This window comes from Peromyscus californicus, unplaced genomic scaffold (genome assembly GCF_007827085.1).
Source record: "Peromyscus californicus insignis strain IS unplaced genomic scaffold, ASM782708v3 Scaffold_16__1_contigs__length_79575227, whole genome shotgun sequence".
Taxonomy (NCBI): Eukaryota; Metazoa; Chordata; class Mammalia; order Rodentia; family Cricetidae; genus Peromyscus; species Peromyscus californicus.
Window position 1 is genome coordinate 69,222,058 of NW_026294458.1, and position 20,407 is coordinate 69,242,464.

A 20,407-nucleotide genomic window follows, 5' to 3' on the forward strand; every position below is an offset into this window, starting at 1 on the left:
TGACAGTATTCTATCATTGCTAAGCTTCCTGCATTGGATGGATTGTAGTGTGGCTGTAATGAGAGTTAGTTTTTAAAGTAGGCACAACAATGTATTAGTGAGCAAAAATGTCAGAATATCTACAATTTACTTTCCAGTGGTTCTATGGAGCTTATAGTTATTATTACTCATACTTTTTTTTTCATGCTGCTTAAAATTGAACCCAGAGCTTTGATCTCTACACATTGAAACTTTGAGACAAAGTATAGTATACTATATAGCCCAGGATGACTTGGGGCTTCTTATCTTCCTGCCCCAGCCTGCCAAGCAAGGTTTATGGGTCTGCACCACCACGCCCTATTTGTAGTTATTTCTATGTTGAAAGAATTGGGGAAGATTAAAATGAATTTGGTTAGTTAAAAATGGCTGCTGTATCTGGATGAAGGCATGGGTGTACAAGTTTATTGTACACCTCTTAAAACTGTTCTCTAAGTTCAAAGACAAAACTCATGGCTATGAAGCAGTATCATGAGTGTCTCTTCTTATCCACACCCCTAGGCATGCAATTAGAAACTTAAAATTATGAAAGTGCTTTAGAGTAAAGCCAGTTTGTTTCACGTGAATGTGAGCTAGGCTGCATATAGAGATAACATTTCAAAAGTCTACGTGGCCGATTCGAAACGCTTTGGCTGTCTGCCCTGTGTATTCAAATACGACACAGAAAAATGCTGATCTGCATGTGTACTAAGGAGCTGTGGCATGAGGTAGAGCATATGGGAGAGGAGCAAAACTTCCTTCTATTTCCAGTACGTGTGTAAAAATGCTCTGTGTCTTCTTTAGTAATAACAAACCGTGCTATTTACACTGCCTCTCTTTCACAGTGTGCTGCTTGCCTTATGAATAGCTCCTAAAGCTAGAATATTCTTTGGAAGCGTACAGGTGCTGGAGCTATTTCATGGAGAGGAAAGTGAGGCACAGTGAGGTTAATTGTCTAGACCAGCCCTGAGAATGAGTCACAGACACCAGGAATTGGAAGGGACTTTAAAGGTCAAAGCCTGACTTGATGCAGGAATCCCCTCATATTGCCGCTGAACGCCTCTCGGTGTGAGAGATTCTCTCCTATACACCGCAGTCCAATCTACTCCCGGGCAGCTTTCATTCTATTTAATGAGTCTCAGTTCAAAAGGAAAGTGCCTCCGTTTTCTTGAGTCTTAATCCAATTCCCTGTTCATTAAACCATACGAGTCGGTTTGATGCTGTAAAAGTGAGTGTAATAAACCATTGGGACCTGAAGATCAGATCACACATTTTAAATGTTAATTTCTTCTTCATTTGAACTTAGAAACATGCAAAATGGCATTTCACAAATGTGTGGGTATATTAATATACCCACATCTAATAGGATTCTTAAGGGCATCTATGTATAAATTGGGAATCTTCCAGAGGGAAGGAAAAATCTGAGCTGAGAAATGGAAATGAGAGACACGAATTACCCGGGGAAGTGCAGCATGCCTTGGTGCAAAGCTTTGGAATATGATTTTTCAAAACTACAACAACAACGTGACGGTAAGTTAGAGGCATCCATAAAGAAAAATTGTGTCCCTTGATCACAAAGGGACTCGTGGAGGAACCTAACCCAAATATTTGAGATTCACAAATATTGCAGTAAACTCCAGCAATATATTTTGGGCCTGAATTCTGGGTAATATCTATGGTAGCTAAAAGCAATGTCCCTTGCATACAACATCTAAAGACTGGTTTCCTGAGCAGAATTCTGAAATTTTGCAGAGTTCTGGACAGAGGACTGGGGTTGGATATTTGAAAATTTTAAACAAGTGGAGGAAGAAAAAAAAAAACCTGTAGATTGTTGCCTTGTTAGGACCTGGTAGCAAGGTCCTTTATCCCTCTGTTATTTCAGTGGGAATCACACAGTGAGAGTGATTTGAGCAGCACTGACGTCCTAACAGCACAGTGGGCTAAGTTGTGCACAATGAAAGTGAAAGATTCACCGTCTCTTCTGTGACACTGACTGTTTACAGAATCTCCTTCATTTCTCCTGGTACCCTATGGGTAAATGCAAGGGAATCTACTGGACATTAAAACACTCAAGTCATCCTTGTAGATTCCTGGGAGTTTCCCTTGCACCAGGCTTCTACCTGATCCTGAAATACCAAACCCCCCTCCTTCAGTCATCTCTTTCAGTACTCTCCTCCTCCACTCACCACCCAATGCAATCCCTCATGTCCCCATACCCACCTGCCCCCTGTCCACCTATGAGATCTCTTCTATTCCCCTTCCCAGGGAGATCTATTCGTGCCCCCTTGGGCCTTCCTTGTTACCTAGCTTCTCTGTGGATTGTAGCATGGTTATCCTTCATTTTACAGATGATATCCACTTATAAATGAGTACCTACCATGTTTGTCTTTTTGTGTCTGGGTTATCTCACTCAGAATGATTTTTTTTTCTAGTTCCATCTATCTGCCTTCAAATTTCATGATGTCATTGTTTTTAACAGCTGAGTAATACTCCATCGTGTAAATGTATCACATTTTCTTTATCCATCATTCAGTTGAGGGGCATTTAGGTTATTTCTAGTTTCTGGCTATTACAAATAAAGCTGCTATGAACATAGTTTAGTAAGTATCCTTGTGGTATGACTTAGCATCTTTTGGGTATATGCCTAAGACTCCTAGCAATGGCGGATATATAGCCTGAACTGGCTTTCTCCTGTAACCAGGAAATACTTCAATGGAGGGATTGGGACACCAACCCAGCCACACAACCTTTGGCCTGAAGTCTGTCCTGCCTAAGGGATGTGAATTGGTAAGGGTGTTGCAGAGACTGTGGAAGTGGCCAACAAATGACTGGTCCAGCCTGAGACTCATGCCATGAGAGTGAGCCCACCCCTGACATTGTCTGGAGTGCCAGGGCCCAGAGGCTGGATGACCCAGAGATCTAGGATAGAACCAAATGTGATTGGAGAAAAATATGCCAATGTAATGATGCCTAATGACATTCTTCTATACTCATAGACTGGTGACTACCCCAATTGTCATCAGAGGGGCTTTATCTGGTCACAGATGGAAACAGATGCAGATGCAGAAATTCAAAGCCAAATATTAGGCCCAGCTTGGAGAATCCTGCTGAAGAGAGGGAGGAAGGATTGTAGAAGCCAGAGGGGTCAAGGACACCATGAGAAAACCCACACAAACAACTAACCTGGGCTTATAGGAGCTCACAGAGTCTGAACTGACAACCAGGGGATCTGTATGGGACTGACTTAGGCCCTTTGCATGTATCTGACAGTTGTGTAGCTTGGTATTCTTGTGGGACTCCTAACAGTGGAAGCAAGGGCTGTCCCTAGTGCTTTGACTGGTTCTTGGGAATGTAATCCTCATGCTGGGTTACCTTGCCCAGCCTTAATGCAAGGGGAGGTGCTTAGTCCTATTGTGACTTGAAATGCCATGTTTTGTTGATACCTATGGGAGGCCTGCCCTTTTCTGAACAGAAACAGAGAAGGAGTATATGAGGGTAGGGTGGGGGAGGGAATGAGAGAAGAGGAGGGATGGGAAATTGCAGTAAGAATGTAAAATAAATAAATAAATTTAATTTAAAAATATAAAACTTAAGTCATTATTTAAATACAATCCTAAGAGCAAGTATTTCACCTGTTTACAGGATGGTTGGGACCTTAAATCATTTAACTATGATTTCCAAGGGTGCATGACATGTTGGCATTCAAGAACCCAGTTGTTATTTTTGTGTTTGTATTTCTCTATAGATTATCTTAGGATTTATTCCTTTAGTTGCTGACATTTCTTTGTATGTTAATCTCATTTCAAATTCATCCTTGCTGAATGTACATGTACACAATGGAATTGATTCAGGCACAAAGAATAATGAAACTATGAAATTTACAGGAAGAAGAAAAGGATGGGAAAACACCATATTAAGTGAAATAACCCAGACTCAGAAAAATAAATCCTGTATATTCTGTCTCATAGGCAGATCCTAGGTTGTAGTTTTTGTGTGGGTGTATTCATGTGGGAGTGAGTATGGGTGGAGTGCAGTAAACCAGAGAGAAGCTGTGAGAAGGTGAAAAGAGGCTTTTAATGACAGTGGGGAAGGGAATAGAATATATGTGTCGTGAAGGGAGGTGAAATGGATCGGCAGGCAATAATGCTTGCCTTGCAAGACTGACCTTAGAACCACTGACCTACACACACACACACACACACACACACACACACACACACACACACACAAAAGAGAGAGAGAGAGAGAGAGAGAGAGAGAGAGAGAGAGAGAGAGAGAGAGAGAGAGAGGAGGCCGACTCTGGGTGTGGTATGGAATTTTGAAACCCCAAAGCCCACTCTCGGTGACACACCTCCTCCAATAAGGCCACGCCTCCTTATCTTTCCCAGTAGTTCATCAAGGACTAAACATTCAATTATATGAGTGTATGGGGGCCATTCTCATTCAAACCACCACACCAATTTTTTAAATAAAATAACATAAATTATCCTTGCTCTAAAACTTGGCCTATGTGCGATGTAATGACTAGTAACTACTGTAGACTGTCAGTTAGACATCTCATGTGGCTGTTCAAAAATGACTTAAGGAAATCATAAGCTAACAAACAAAGGAATAAATAGCAACACAACGCCTCTCAAGAGCCATGTGCCATGATTCCAGGACTAGGTTATCTGCCAGGTACTCATTGCCTTGTGTCAATGCTTCCTATTCACATCTGCATCCAAAGTCCAGACTACTTTCCTTAAATCCAGACCCCTCTATTCACAACTCTGTTCGATGTCTATGTTGGTCTAAAATTCAAATTTAGCACATTCATGGCCAAACACTTGATATCTGTGATGGTTTGTTTTCAATGCTAATATGCCACAACCTAAAAACATTTGGAACGAGTCTCGATTGAGAAATCATCTAGAAGAGGATGCCCTGTAGCATGCCTTTGGGTGATTGTCTTTATTATTAGTAGAAATGGGGAGACCCAGCCTAAATATGGGAAGTATCATTGCATGGGTTGGGTCCTGAATTGTGTAAGAGTGAAGGAGGCAGGTAATGTACATGCATTTGTTTCTCTCTGCTCTTGACTATGGATGTGACCAGCTGCTTGAGTTCCTGCCTTGGCCTGTTGTTATGAACTGTAACCTGGAATTGTGAGCAAAGTAAACCCTTTTCTTCCCTGAGCTGCTTTTGGTCAGAAAATTTAACCACAGCAACAGACAGGAAAGTAGGTCAATATCTATCTGGCTTCCAACAGGTTAGTGGCGCCCAAACCCTTTACCATCTCAAATGATGGCGACTCTATCCATTGACTCGTCTTAAAGTTGAAGAGATTATCTTTTCCTTACTTTCCTGTCTTCTGACCTCCACTGCCTCAAGATATTATTATCATTATGTTTTTTTTTAACCCACAGGTGTGAGAAGTTATAGACTGCTCTGCCTTTACCACAGCATTAATAGTTCCAAAGACAGAACATAGATTTCCTGTTCTTACCTACTATTTTAAAATAAGCTTACCATATGGCATTTGTCTCATGTCAAAGGAATGCAATATGTTTTCCTTGACATATGACTCAACTGGAATGCCAGCAAAACTGCTACTTTAGGAGAGTTATGGGGCTTTACTTCTTTCCTATTACATTAGTCCATTGAGGCAAATGTCTATAACTCAAAGTGCCTCGATTTTCTCAGATTACTGAGTTTTATACATCAAAGTCAGTGACATACAGTCACAAAGGTAGTGATGGGTACATAAGACAGCATTACAAAGTCATCAAAGCAGGAGAAAATGATTCATGCAAGCTGGGAGTATCCATGATGACAGCTTTCTCAAAGATTCTGTGCTGTTGGGTCTGTCATTCAAACACACACCATACTACAATGCAAATGGAAGCAAGAGAAAGGGACGTACTGGAAAAGCTTGCAAGTGGGAGCCACATTCAGACACTCAGAGTGTTAAGCTCGCTCAGCCTCTAAATGTTTCCAGTGCTTAATGCTCTCCTACTCTAGTGCTAGCACCTCCATTTCCGGTCTTGGTTTCCGTAGGAGCAATCTGGAAAATTGCTCTGACCACTTTCACCTGCTTAGAGTGCCTTATCGATACAACAGCCAGAATAATCCATTAATACATAGCTGACTTGATCTTGGTCAGTTCACTCTACAGTGACTTTCCATTTCACACAGAGCACAAATTCTTCCAGGGGTCCTTAGCACCCCCACAGGATCCACCAATTCCTCTCTCCTGACCTCTTCTACCACCACTGCCATTTAACTCAGCTTCAATCACACTGATTCCTCACTAGTTCCATAATATACCAGAGAGACTTTCACCAACATCAGCAGCTAGCTTTGCCTGGAATCCTCTGGTTCCGCATGGCTCACCTCCTCACCTGCTTCAACTTTTGCTCAAACCTCACCTTTGAAATGTAACATGATGCCAAACACTGAAAATAGCAGTCCAGGTTCCAGATTTTTTCTGACTATGCTGTTTTTCTTTCTTGCATATTGTTTATCACATATCTATGTGTATATATATATATATATATATATATATATATATATATATATATATATATAATACATACATATATACATACACACACATATACACACACACACTCACACACATATATATAATACTGTAGGAGGGTAAAATAAAGATGGTATGGTGCAATATGAGTTTGAGTCCTACAGGAAGCAATCTATGCAGCATTGGAAATTAAATCATGTCTTACACAGGGCTCTGTAGAAATCCATAGTAAAGCCCTTCTATGACAAGAGCCCCACTGTCTGAGGCCAGAGAAGAAACTTTTTGGAAAACAAGGAATTCTCTCCCAAGAATCCTGTTGGTTGATTGGAAGTTCATGCTTTCAATTATCTCAAAGCTGCTCCCCTTGATCTTCCATAAAGGTTTAGTTAAAGCTTCATTGCATGGCCCTGCTCTTCAGATACACAGATACCAACAGTGGCCACCTTTCTCCCAAGTCCCATCATTTTTCTTCTGCAGCTGAAACATTCAGCCATTTAAATCTCACTCACATACCCTCCATTTGAGCATTCTTCATGACCTCATGTGTACAACTAAGCAAGTGCCGGGGCAATCATGAATTTAGAGAGGAAGGTCTAGGCTCAAGGTAAACTAGGAACTAGAGAAAGCTTGTGTTAAAGCCCCTTCTACTGTTGCTGAAAGATTATTTAGGGTAAGGACTAGATAGTGTGCTTAAAGCAGTTTAAAATAGTGATTCAAGACACTTTACTCATATGTTCCAATGCTTTAAGACATGGAAGATTTTTATTTTATTCATGTGTAGGTAGATTGTGTGTGTGTGTGTGTTGTATGCGCTTAATGAATGCTTTGTGTGCAGGCACATGGGCTCATGCACTCACATAATAAATAGAGGAAGATGACTGGTGTCTTGTTTTATCACTCTCCATCTCATTCTCTTGAGACAGGTCTCTCACTGAAGCTGGAGCAAGGTGGTGGCCAGCACACCCAAGCTATCCACCTTTCTCAGCTCCTTCCACACTGTGCTGCCATTCTTGGCTTTTTATGAGGTGCTTGGACCTGAGGTCTTCAGGCTTGAGCAGCAAATGCTTTTACCCACTCAAACATCTCTCTAGCTCCTATGTATGGAAGTTTTAACAACGGTGCATCATTAAGATGCCATTGAAGGGTTATTTCAGCTCAGAGACTTCCCTTCTCCCCAGCTGTTCCTTCTACCTGAGATTTGGAATTCTCTCTCCAGGAACCTGCATGGCTTGGTCCTTTTACTTTTTGGAGTTTTACTTAGATGTTTACTAATGAGTACTTCCCAGATATCTTTACATTAATTTACAAACTTCTACCCTGCCCAGTCCCTCACACATCATTAGCGACTTTCTTTTTCTTCATAACATTGACTGCTATTTATATACTGAATATTTACTTTTGTGTTTTGTTTAGATAAACAGGCTGGGGGATTCAAAAGGTCAGAGATATTTTTGCTCATGGTTGGTACATTTTTGCTAATAGTAAATGCTTATAATAAGGGGTCTGTTCTATCATTCTGTCTCCTTGCCTATGTTGTGTGTGTGTGTGTGTGTGTGTGTGTGTGTGTGTGTGTGTGTGTGAGAGAGAGAGAGAGAGAGAGAGAGAGAGAGAGAGAGAGAGAACAAAGAAACAAAGAATATCAGAAACTTACTTCTAATCGTTTATCTGGATTTTTTATATCTTCACACATGTCTTCATTTTAAACATTATTTAAAGAAAACACTCACCTTCTTATGACAAAACCAAACAATTTGTAGCAAACACACTGAGAAAAGGAGCCATTTAGAGCTTAGCCACAGGAAGCAGTCATGGGAATCATCTAAAGGATCATGTGTTCTTTGTTGCCTTGCTTGGCTTCCCCAGTATTTCAGAAACTTCACCTGCTCTGTTTGGATATGGGTATTAAGCCCATTTACTAATGGGAAATTTAAATGGAGCTGGGAGGAAGGACAATTCAAACTCTAACATGGTTGTCTTAAGCTATTCACAAAATGAAACCTAGGCATGAATTTGGTTTACCCTTTGAAATGTGGACTAGCGCATGCTTGCTTGCCCTATGCCAGTTGTGGGGGTGTTTGGCTAACAAAGTGTAATGGAACACTGTGAAATCCTACCCTCTCTGGCCTGCCAAGTTCATGTTTTTCATTGCCTTGTAAAGGGAACATTTGTATAGTGTTACCAGTTTAAAGGAAACTAGCAACTGTTTTAATCATTAATGCCCATTAACAGTTTTGGGTATCACAAAGTGTGACACCTTCAAGTGCTTAGCTCCTTGAACCAGAAAGGGTTGGAAGGTCTCAGGAGCAATGACTTTATACACTTCTACCACCATCTTGTCCTCCAACTATCTCTCTCTCCTGCCAAGTCAATGTAGACACAGCAACCCTTCTCCAAAACACCACCTAGACGCTCACTTTTTCCTTTGTTCATTGAAGAATTCCAATCCAGAAAAAAGTTCTTCCACCTATGCCAAAAAAAGGAACAAAACACAGGGAGCCAAGAAGAACTGGGTGGAAGAACAAGCTGTGTCCTGATCTATGTTCCTCCATGGTGCATAAAACAGTAATTTTCAGGCCGTGCTATGCCCCAAATGATTCCATTATTATAAAATAGCAGTTTGCCCCTTTTTGAGTGGAAATTTTGGGGTGGAATGCCCTTGTACCTTGCTTGTGTGAATAAACAACCAACCATCCAGTATAATGTTAAGTTATTTCCACAAATGAAACATCACCATCTATGATCTTATCAAATTAAATCAGGAACATATGGATATATTGGGTTATTAAAACCCTTTAAGAAAGGTCAGAGCTGGGGGCTTAGCAAACATAGCAGCCAGTGGTACATGGGGCTCCTCACTAAGCTCACGTGAAAGAAGAGATGTTTAATCCTACAGTGCAGTGGAACCCACTGACTTCTCATCAGATCATAAGGGGCATGTGTGGCAATATCAACAGGTAGTGAACTCTCAACTCTGTGCCCAGGGCTTTAGTTGACCACAAGCCTTTGCTTGAAACAGTCCCCTTGAGACAGCATTTGACTGAACCCAGCCCTGGCTTTTAGAACATCTCTGTGGATGTTTAAGGCTCTGTGGCTTAGTTCTCTAATATCTAATCACCAGTGATGGCCTTCTTGGCATCTTGATCAGCTCTGTTCCTGTGCCTTCAGTGAGGCCTCTTCCAACCCTGCCTTTAAAGCCTTTAAACCTTTTCGGTGCCATTCCATAATATTTACATGATAGGGAATAGGTTCTAAGAGTTAAGGTTAGTGATGAAGATTGCAACAAAAGATCCTATAATTGCCAGTGGCCACTACCAGGTAAAATCAGTGATCTTTGGTATATTAAAGACAACATAATTGATGTAGCTTCTGAATTTATTGTAAAAATGCAAGCATGACTGTTTCTGACATAGCTCATTCACTACAGAAAGTCCATTTTGTAGTGGGCCTTTCCAATTTCTATCACCATTATATCATGCATTTTGGCCATTCACATTTCTACACAGGTAATTCTCCACTCAAATTAAATACAAAAGTAGATAGAGCTTTAGGGACTGGAATAATAGCTTAGTGGTAGAATACTTGACTGTTATATGCAGTGCTCCTGCACTACACATACATGCTTGCATACATACATACATACATAATACACACACACACACACACACACACACACACACACACACACACACACACACACTAAAGCCCAGGTTTCCCTGAGTCTTTTAGTGTTTTTTTCTGAAGAATCTTGTATCATGTGAAAATCTGGTTAAACAAATCCATTATCCCTTTATTTTCCTAATTTCTTCTTGTTATAAGATTGTTAGTCATGACCTTTATGGTGGATAAGAAAAGGTATCACCGACTTTTGTCCTACACTGAAGAAAATTTGTAAAGAGAACTAAGATGGTGCCTGGAAAAATGCACAGATAATGAGGCAAAGATTAACATCAATCTATTTAAAAAATAAGAGTGAAAGAGCAGCTATAGAGCTTCATCTATGTGGATAAGCCTCAGCTCTTATAAATGTTTGCTTTTTGTTCTTTCTCCCTTCCTTTCCTCCCTTTATCCCCCTCCTTCCTACTCCTTCTTTATATTTTATATCAAGAAAATCCAGAGGCCCAGGGTCAAGTCTAGTCAAGCATATATACCTTTATAAATAAAGTTTTATTGTCACATACCATGTCCACTCATCTACATATTACATATGAACACTTCAGCAAAGTAGTTGTGTCCAAGACCATATGACCACAATACTGTACCATATTATTTGCTCTTTATGTAAAATGTTTGCTGGTTCTGTGTTCTACATAATTGGCAGAGGCTGTTTTGCTGAACTAGGCTTGAGAAAGCAGAAAGTGCTGAATAGACTTCATGCTGCATTTGGTGCTCAGCTTCTCAGCTTTCTGCTGTGTGTTAAGGGAAAGAAGCCAGGCTTCTATGGGGGGTCTAATGAAGCAGAGATAGGTCCAATGGCCAGCAAGTTCTCAGGATATCTGAAATCACCACAGAATGTGAGACTTGGAGACAGGTGACTGATATAAGCACGTGGGAATGAAGGAGGGAAGAGGTTAGGCATGTCAAAATTTTACTATGTCTAAGAGTGCTCTCGAGTCATCCTACACTTTAGCTTGTAGAGGACAGAATTCTGCCTGCAAGTTTCGAGTGAGTTGAATGTTGTCCTTAGAGACTCTCTTGCTGTTCCCAATGACTTCGATGGGAGTAATGGGGCATTTTGTCCCACGACATCTGTGCTGGCTTCAGGCTATTTAACAAACTCCTACTAAACAAATCTCAATAAAGGCTCTTTAATGGGTACTTAGTTCTGTTGTAGAGGTAGGTGCTGAGCACACCTAAGTCCTTTCTTTTCCTTCAGGTTTGCTGTTTCCTCCTTTTTATGGCTTAGTAATTACTACAGCAGAGAACCCTGAGTTAAGCACTATTAAACCCACTCCGAGTCACCGAATGTCTGCTTTTATTGATCTCAGTTGATCCTCTTACTCTCTAGGTTCCAATTTAACAGTTCAGTTGATTATTCATTTACATTTTTAATGTTGTAGGTGAAATCATTTTAACATGAATCATCTCTAACTTAATGGGTAACATACAGAGTTATTTGGGATTTTAATTTTAACAAGTATTTATTGAGCATTTGAGCTCAGATGAACCTGACAAGGATCAAAAAGGTCATTCTGCTTTATGGTCAACAATGACAAAAATGATGTGCTGATGTTTTGCTATGCAAAATGGCTGTTACTTATAAATGGCTTCCATGGTGTTAGAGGGTGGTTAGGACATTATGTTTTATAACTTCCACTTACTAATTATATTTTGTCTACATATACTTAAAGTATATAATGTCCATATCATTGTTTGAACTTGTTCTTAAACACAGGTGTTCTTATAACTTATTTTCCTTTTAGATGATTTTGCTTTGCCAAAGATGTGAGGGATTATGCCAAGTGGAGCTCTTTGGAATGAGAGCTTGATTTTATTAGGTTATGAAACTACTTAATAAACACAGGCAACATGGAAAGATCTAACTACACTTGTGTTTGCAGTATTATGTTCTACCTGAAAGCTCTTTAAATATGTTTTGTGGAGTTGGTAATATGCTTTTATCCTGCACATCAAGAAGATGAAACTAAAAATACAACCACCAGTGGCTTTTCCTTCCCAACAGGAACTGTTTAGTGTATCATATTTATGAGTTATATGTCTAATCATCTATTGCTTCCACTTGTTTCTAAAATGAGATGAGGCATAGGAAAATACATAAATGGGTACTTCTGGTCATAATAGTCACCTTTATCTGACAGTATAAAATGGAGCCAGAGTTTAATGCTGAATAGAGGAGGCACAGTACTCATTTTCTAGGGAATAGCGTGAGCTGAGGCTTGCTGAAAAGGGCAGTGAAGAATGAAATAGTGCCAGAACACTTGGAAGTGCCTCCTTTTGCTAATTTTCACTGCCAATTTCAATAGTCTTATTACAAACCCAGCAGACAAAGAAAAGAGCTATTCTAAATTCTTTACAAAAGGTCAGATGGTCAATAGTATCATTCTTTGTCATGAAATTATTGAACTCTTTTCTGTTTGCCTGGCACATAGGAAGCACATTCAAAGCAAAGGCAGAAATTCAGTTGTTAGGAATGCTTCATCTCATAGACATGTAAACACACCACTGATAATAGAATGTGTAATGTTTCAATTTCCAAAGCCCTTCCCTTCTGTTGGCAGAACTAGAAAACTTGGGAGAAAGATGACTTTTAAATGTGATCGTGAACAATGAGTGAGTTCATTAATTGAATGGTGAGCTCACCCTGGGTCCTGTCCTAAGTTACTATATTTTGCAAAAGCAGGTTATTTATTTGGTGTTGTTTGTTTTCAGATTGCTTTGCCTTGAGAGGCCCTCCTGTAGAACATTTCTACCAGGTTCTCTGCTTTGGCCTCTCAGACCTCTTTGAAATTCTTTGCCTAAGCCTTTACAGCCATGCTTAACTTTTATATTCATATAGAGATAGATATACTGTGTGGTGCATATTATATAATTTGATAATTAATATTGCTAATCAAGATTGGAATAAACAACAACAAAAACTCATGCTTGCCTCAGCCATAAATATCAAGGAAAAGGGAATTCTCTGGCAAATTGCTGCTAACGAATTTATTGTTACTCAATAAATTCTGACATTGTGGAAAGACACAGATGTATTTGTTGATGCCTTAACATCGCACACTTAGAGGGGCTAGCCTCAGAAAGAGGTCTTAGCAAGAACTTGGGGGTTCCTGAGAAATACTGGGTTTTTCATAATAGCTCATATGAGCAGTATATGGGCTGTGGAGGCAACTCAACAGTGAACTAATTTTGGGACTGTATTATGTAAACAAGGGAGATTTGTTGGCTCACTTTAAACCAAAGGGAGGGGATGGTAAGATAGGGCTTGCAAGACATCTCACTTGGTAATGGGTCTGGTGTGCAAGCATGGAGACATGGGTTTGGATTTCTAGCAGCCAAGTAAAAAGATAGTCCTGGTAGTGTGCATTTGCAATTACAGCATGGGTAGGGGGTTGGAACAGAGACAGGAGGGGCTCATTGGCTAGGCAGCCTAGCTGAATCAGTAAGCTCTAGGCTTAGTGAGAGATCCTGATCAAGAAAAAAGGTGGAGAATAATTGAGGAAGACTGGTATAAACCTCTGGTATCAAGCTCTCTCTCTCTCTCACACACACTCTCTGTCATACACACACGCACATACACACACATGCACACACACACACACACACACACACACACACACACACACACACACACTCACATAGCACATAGCACACACAAGGGAACAAGAGCTCCAACAAACCCTGAAATGTGAGCAGAAGACATTAGGGGAAGTACCAGTAAAGCTAACTTAAAATGGCCAGGGTCAGAGACAGTATCTATTGATGATTAGATGCCATCTTCTATTCTTCATCCTAAAAAAACAGGTAGAACAACCGTATAGCTTGTTGATTTGTTTTGAAAGAGTTTATTGAGTATGCTGTAAGTTGGCAATGGGATGAGCTATAACTGCAGGACTACCTGTAGCCACAACCAAGCTCCAAAGTTTTTCCTGGGATCATCCCTGGGATTCACAGTCCCTTTCCCAGAAAATGGCTTGCTGTAGTGGTATAATGTCTAACTAAATTCCTGTTTGTTATCTGATTGTAATAACCTTTTATACATATATGCATAACTAATATTTTTGTTAGACACTTGAATTAGGTCACTGAAATTGTAATTACACTCTCAGTAGAGTTGCACTAATGAAATCCCACAGTTAGTGCTGTAATTAGATCACAATGTACACCAATAAGATGATGAATTTTTAAAATCCTAAATTTTAAATTCACTAAATTTGTCCGATTCACAACACATGGCATACCGAAAATCCTCTAGACTTTCTTTCTCAGTGAGCTTATATGAGATAGTATTTCTGCACACAACACCTGACAAATCTCATGACTGTTAGAATAAACATGCCCAGGAAGGGCTTGTGTGAGTCCCATACCTGTGCTGTCTTCATACACCACAGTCACAGTTTTCCAGTTGTAATAGAGGACCAGATCCAGGACTGCCCTGCTGATAGCTGCATAATCTGGATAGAGGTTGATGTAAAATAAGTCTCTGTTGTCCACCGAAGGGTGTTTCCAGCGAGTCTGAATGTGTGGAACTTCCAGAGCGTTGCAAATAGACTGCACAGCGCTGACAGAAGAGCTGTGGGAAGGGCCAAAGAGAGCGGCCACACCAAGAGCCAGCTGGTCACAAGCTGATAGTATCCAAAGACAAGAAAGGGGATGGAGAGGGAGGGCAGGGAAGGGGTGACAAGAGAGAGAGTGCTATGAATTCACGTTCTCCTTCCACGATTTCTCTACTCAACTATTAGAGACCTCCTATAATTCCCATTTCTGTGTTGATATCTGCTCTTTCCAGCTTCCAATATACTTTGGATAATAAGATACTGATCAATGTAAATGCAGAGCTAATCAGCAATAAATCATAAGGCCAACTCCCTGCAAATAAAATGAGTTACTGGTCTCAGTTCATTACCTTCAGTCAGATGAAGGCTAAATCCTTTACTTGATCCCATGAGTACTCTGTGAGCTAACTAGCAAACCATTTGTCAAATGAATGTCGTATGAATTAAGTTCTGTCATATGGCAGGGTGACAATGGAGAAATTAGTATGGTCAGAGAATTCAGAAGCTCCTGTGGGTAACTATAAAATGCTTTGGCTCCATTCCATCTGAAACTCAGATAGGAATTCCAGATTATTTAAATATTGCTAAAGAGTACATATAAGCAGCGATGATACCTAATTAATTACAGAATAATGGAATGGCATGGCATAAAGGGATCTTTAGAAGATTCTTGAGTCTATCCCACTCATTTCATATACAATGGACTTAATCATGGCCACTGGACAGTAACAGAGTTGAATGAGAACTTAAGGATCCCAGCTCAAGGCCAGACCTCCTTTTCTCTCAATTATCAGCCAAACAGAATTAAATCACACATTTAAATTTTTACTTCTAACATTTTTTTTTTGCTATAAGAACGAAAGCATCCATTGTAAGAAATTAGAATATTTATAATACGAGGATGACCAAAGGCTCTGTCATTAGTCTGTCAACTTGAGATAATGCTTACTGATGTTTCAGAAAATGGGGACTGCTATTCAAGTATCATGTGATACACTGAAGCCTTTATTGAATGAAAATGCACAATGTTCTCCCTAAGGTAGTGCAAATTCTTCAAGAGTGTTTTTCTACTACGGGAAGAACAGACCACTGGGTGGAAATGGTGTCATTTACTGAAGCCATTCTTATACATTTAAGTATTTAAACTCCTCTTAATTTTTGACTATGATAAGTAATATTTCAGTATTGATGTTTTTTTTCTCTACATCTTAAATTACTATTTGATTCTAGATTCTAGGTGGTGATGTTTGGCATCTACTACTAAAAGGACTTGATATTTTTAAATTATTTGATACATATTAACCAAATTTCCTTCCAGAAAGATTGGTTTATCTTCTCCCACCATGTAGAATAATGTCTAGTAATCACATGTAAGTGGATGCTAAGTACAGGTTTACATACATCATTCATATGATACTTTTGTAAAATAAATTTTAAAGTTGTCAAGTGATGATAATTGAATAACTAAATTAGATAAAAAGATCTATATAAAGGAATTTGTGTTAGGGATTTTATAATTATACAGTTTTACAAAATTAAGTAGTGAACACCGTATGTTTCTGTAAGTTTCTAGGAGATGGTTTAGAGAGAAGAAAGAGTAAAATTTTGACAGCCATGTTGCAGCCATCTGAGGGGCAGCTGATGCTGACATGCCAAGGACAGCTTCTGACACTGGGTTGCTGGGCGCTGATTTTCTGCACCAGCTTTGAAGATGCACAGCTTTCTGTGATGTGCTGAAGGTGTGAATTGTCACTGTCCTCCCAAACCCACTTCTGGATGTGTGTTCATTAGACTGATAAAGTGTAAGCATGGGAGTATGCAAATTGTCTTATCCAGCATGGGCAATAGATTGATACTTCTGTTAATATGTCGTGACTCTAGGATGCTAATATTTCTTGACAGAAAATCAGTCCTTTGGAATTCTGTTTGTTGGAGTGTTTAATTTACAAGTATGTTTGGATCTTCAGATCAATTTTTTGTGGCTTAAAGTATCACTGTTAAATGTCATTGGCTTAGCTTTCTATGGTATTGTTCAAAAGTATATGAGAGAGGAGAAAGAAAGAGAGACAGAAAAAGAGAGAGACAGAGAGAGATAGAGAGACAGAGAAAGAGAGGTACAAAGAAAAGAGAGACAGAGATACAGACTGTGAGAGTCAATAGGCAACTATGGCCTATAAGTAATCTCTAGCTTCATTCTTTAAAAAAAAAAAAAACTTTTTTTGAGACAGAGTTTTGCAATGTGGCCCTCAAATCCACGCTAGGCTGGCCCCAAATTCACCTTGGTCATTTTAGTGCTAGGATTATAGGCATATGCCACCATGTCCAGCCTTCTAGTCTAAGAAAAACATGGTTATTACACCAAGATTATGGTATATGTGGAAACATTATTAAGGTATTAATCTTCATCTACTTGATGAAGAAAGCTTTACATTTTGTTTGTAAGTAGCACTGTAATGTCTTTAGGAAACTGTTTCAGGCAAACACGTTCTCTGATATAACTAGGCCATTTCTCTTAACCTTTATCATTCAGTTACTTGGGAACCACCAAAAGCATGGAGCTGATCATGTATGATTCGTGTCTGCAAAAAGCAACGTGCGTTCTGGAAGGAAAAGGATTCTTTATAGACTCAAGATAAGCAGCAATCTTTGTTTCCATAAAATCTTTAACCTTGTGAGTAAGCAGTGCCTTTGCCAGAGGCCATGCATGCCCCATGTGTATGGAATCATGAGAGAACTGTTCTGGGGGTGCCCAGGGGACGTCTAAACCAGCCCCCACATTCCCTAAGATTCAGCCCACATGATGAAGCTCGCAGCCTGCTTATAAATGATGTTACTTTCTGACTATCTGTCTTCTCTTCAGAAGAAAAGAGAAAATCAAATTGTGATTTGTTCTCACAGATTTAATCTTCATATTTTTATGATTTTGCAGAAAAGTGCAAAACGGGCAACAACAAAATGAGTAGATGTTAGATAGACCCAGCAGTCTGTAGGAGTCCTTTATTATCCCAGGCTTGACTCACGTATGTTCTGGGCACTTTTGCATGCTTGGTGGATGTGACCTTCCACAAAGTTTTATTTGACTGCACTGTACAATTTCATGGTGGTATCTCAGCTCCAGGAAGGGAAAACAGATCAAGCTTGACATTTTCCATTCACAGCTGAACCAGTTAATCATAGAGTGGAGGGCACTGAAGGATAAGCTAATCAGAAAGGCCCAGAAAACAGGGCTAGGCAGCGTCCATTAGGTGAGTCCAGATTGCATTGATCAGTGACATTGGGGACCAGGAATTCCTACCACCCATTTGCACTAAGAAGCCTACTTCGAAAAAGGGTGAGCAGTGAAAAGGTGACCCGTGCAGCAGACTTACCACCTGAAGTAGCTTTGTAAAGTGGAAAAATAGTTACCTCTCCGGGAGGCTTCAAAACTATCAAAAAGATTAATTCTCTGGATGTCATAGGTTAATGTGGTGTTAGGCATCAATGTTCGGTTTCGGTTAATACTGGTGACTGCAAACTTGAAAGCTAATTCTTCAACATTAACGGGCTCATTTTCCACAGTTTCAAAAATCCCTCCTGCAGAAGCAAAAGAGATGCATGAGAAACGTTAGACAGGTGAAGTATCGCTGTTTTAAGACAGTAAAGTGTTAACAAAAGACCCCAAATCATAATCGACAGGATGACTAAAGTATATACAGAATCTAGGCTGAATGTTATCAGAATGTGTTACATGCAAACCAATAGTTCTAACTGCACACAGATGTTTAAGGTTTTAAATCCAGTATTGGATGTATAATACCTCTTAGATGGTGAATATATTCCAAATATTTTATACAACAGAATCATAGATAATAATGCAGTAGAAAGCAATTTTCTCTGATTTTCACAAGATTTGTGTTGTGTTTGACCTAAACATAATTTAAGCTATATTCTGGTAGGTAATCCTGTCTTGGGATTTAGACTTTTCTATTGAAAACAGAGTTTTTAGGAGCTGGAGAGGTGACTCTGCAGTTACAAACACTCGTATATGGCTCTTACAGAAGACTGAAGCTCAGTTTCCACCCACACTGGACTGCTCATAATCACCTGTAAGCCAAGCTCCAGAACATCTGACACACTGTTGGGAGCCTACACTCATGTGCACACCCCCACACACTCATGTGCATACCCCACTCCCACACACTCATGTGCACACCCTACCCACACATACTCATGTGCACACCCCACCCACACATACTCATGTGAACACCCCCACATACTCATGTACACACCCTCACCCACACACACTCATGTGCACACCCCAAACCTCACACACTCATGTGCATGTCCCACTCACACATTCATGTACACACCCTATCCACAACACTTATTAGCACACCCACACCTACACATTCATGTGCATACCCCCACCCACCGACACTCATGGGTATACCCTCACCCCAACACACTCATGTGCATACCCTCACCCCAACACACTCATGTGCATACACTCACTCACATACTCATGTGCACACACTCACACACTCATGTGCATACCCCACCCACACACTCATATGTACACCCCTATTCACCCATACTCATGTGCATACCCTCACCCACACACATTCATATGCACATCTCCACCCACACAGGTACACATAATTAAAGATAAAATAAACCTGTTTTAAAAAGCATACGTTCTGGACCCTAATTCTACTGGGATTGGGGAGGGATGGACTGGGACAAACAAAATAATCCTACTCTGACAGTTTTCAGAATGAAAACATCTATTCTAGGTTTTATGGCTCAGATGTCTGGGGTCATATTCTATACATCATAACATACTCCAAAGCATATGGGTAGATTCAAAGAAAGGTTATTTTCTCTGTTTGAAAAATCATTTGAATATACCCCAAAGCAAACTTGTGTTCTAACTCTGGGGAAATATGTTCTTTCAAGCCCTAGCTTCTGGCATCTTAAACATGTGTATCTATCTCACTACAAACAATATCATCATGCTTGGCTTTCATCTGAGACTCCAACTCTGACTGAGTGAAACACTGGTATTGGATAGAGACGTGGTTAGCTGTATGTTCTTAATATTCTTTAAGTGCACCCATGATATTAACTCAATAGACACAGAACATTCCATTGAAGCATTACAAACTGACCTCTGCTTAGCTAAGTCCTTGATTTACCCAAGTCTTTGTTTCCTCTGAAAATAGGCCCTAACTCCTGCCCATGACATGTGAAATGTTCATAGGCTGCAATTTATCTACTCTCATTGTTCCTTATTAAGGGTCAGAATTAGGTATTTCTAAACTTTGTTGATTCAAGCAAATACACACACAGACACACACACACACACACACACACACACACACACACACACACACACACACAATCTGAAATGAAATGCACAAATAGTCACCATGTGCCTACTTTCTTTTTGTGCTTTCTCACATGGAGAAATCCAGTGTACAGATTTTAACTAAATGTAATCACACTGGCCCTATTTTGGAAGATTAGGTTTTTCAAAAAGCACATATATAGCTTTATTTATGACTTTATTTCTTAATCAACTACAGCATCTAGCTGTGAGAGATGAGAAAACCTATGGTAACCTAATTTGGCTTCTTTCAAATATGTTTCTGGCAATTATAGA

The 20,407-nt window shown here is 39.8% G+C and overlaps 1 protein-coding gene across 8 annotated transcripts in view; it reads right to left on the reverse strand.

Annotated features, from left to right (window-relative positions):
• The window catches only part of Grik1 (glutamate ionotropic receptor kainate type subunit 1), a 389,047-nt gene that overhangs the window by 135,757 nt on the left and 232,883 nt on the right, over positions 1–20,407 (reverse strand). For 7 of the 8 annotated variants that reach the window (XM_052741096.1, XM_052741089.1, XM_052741090.1 and 4 more), the window contains exons 2-3: positions 18,172–18,339; positions 14,578–14,835 (exon numbers count right to left, since the gene is read on the reverse strand). In XM_052741096.1, coding sequence (XP_052597056.1) covers positions 14,578–14,835; positions 18,172–18,339 — 426 coding nt within the window. Of the gene's footprint in view, positions 1–14,577; positions 14,836–18,134; positions 18,340–20,407 lie in introns of those variants that run through there. The other variant, XM_052741093.1, reaches the window with a different exon arrangement.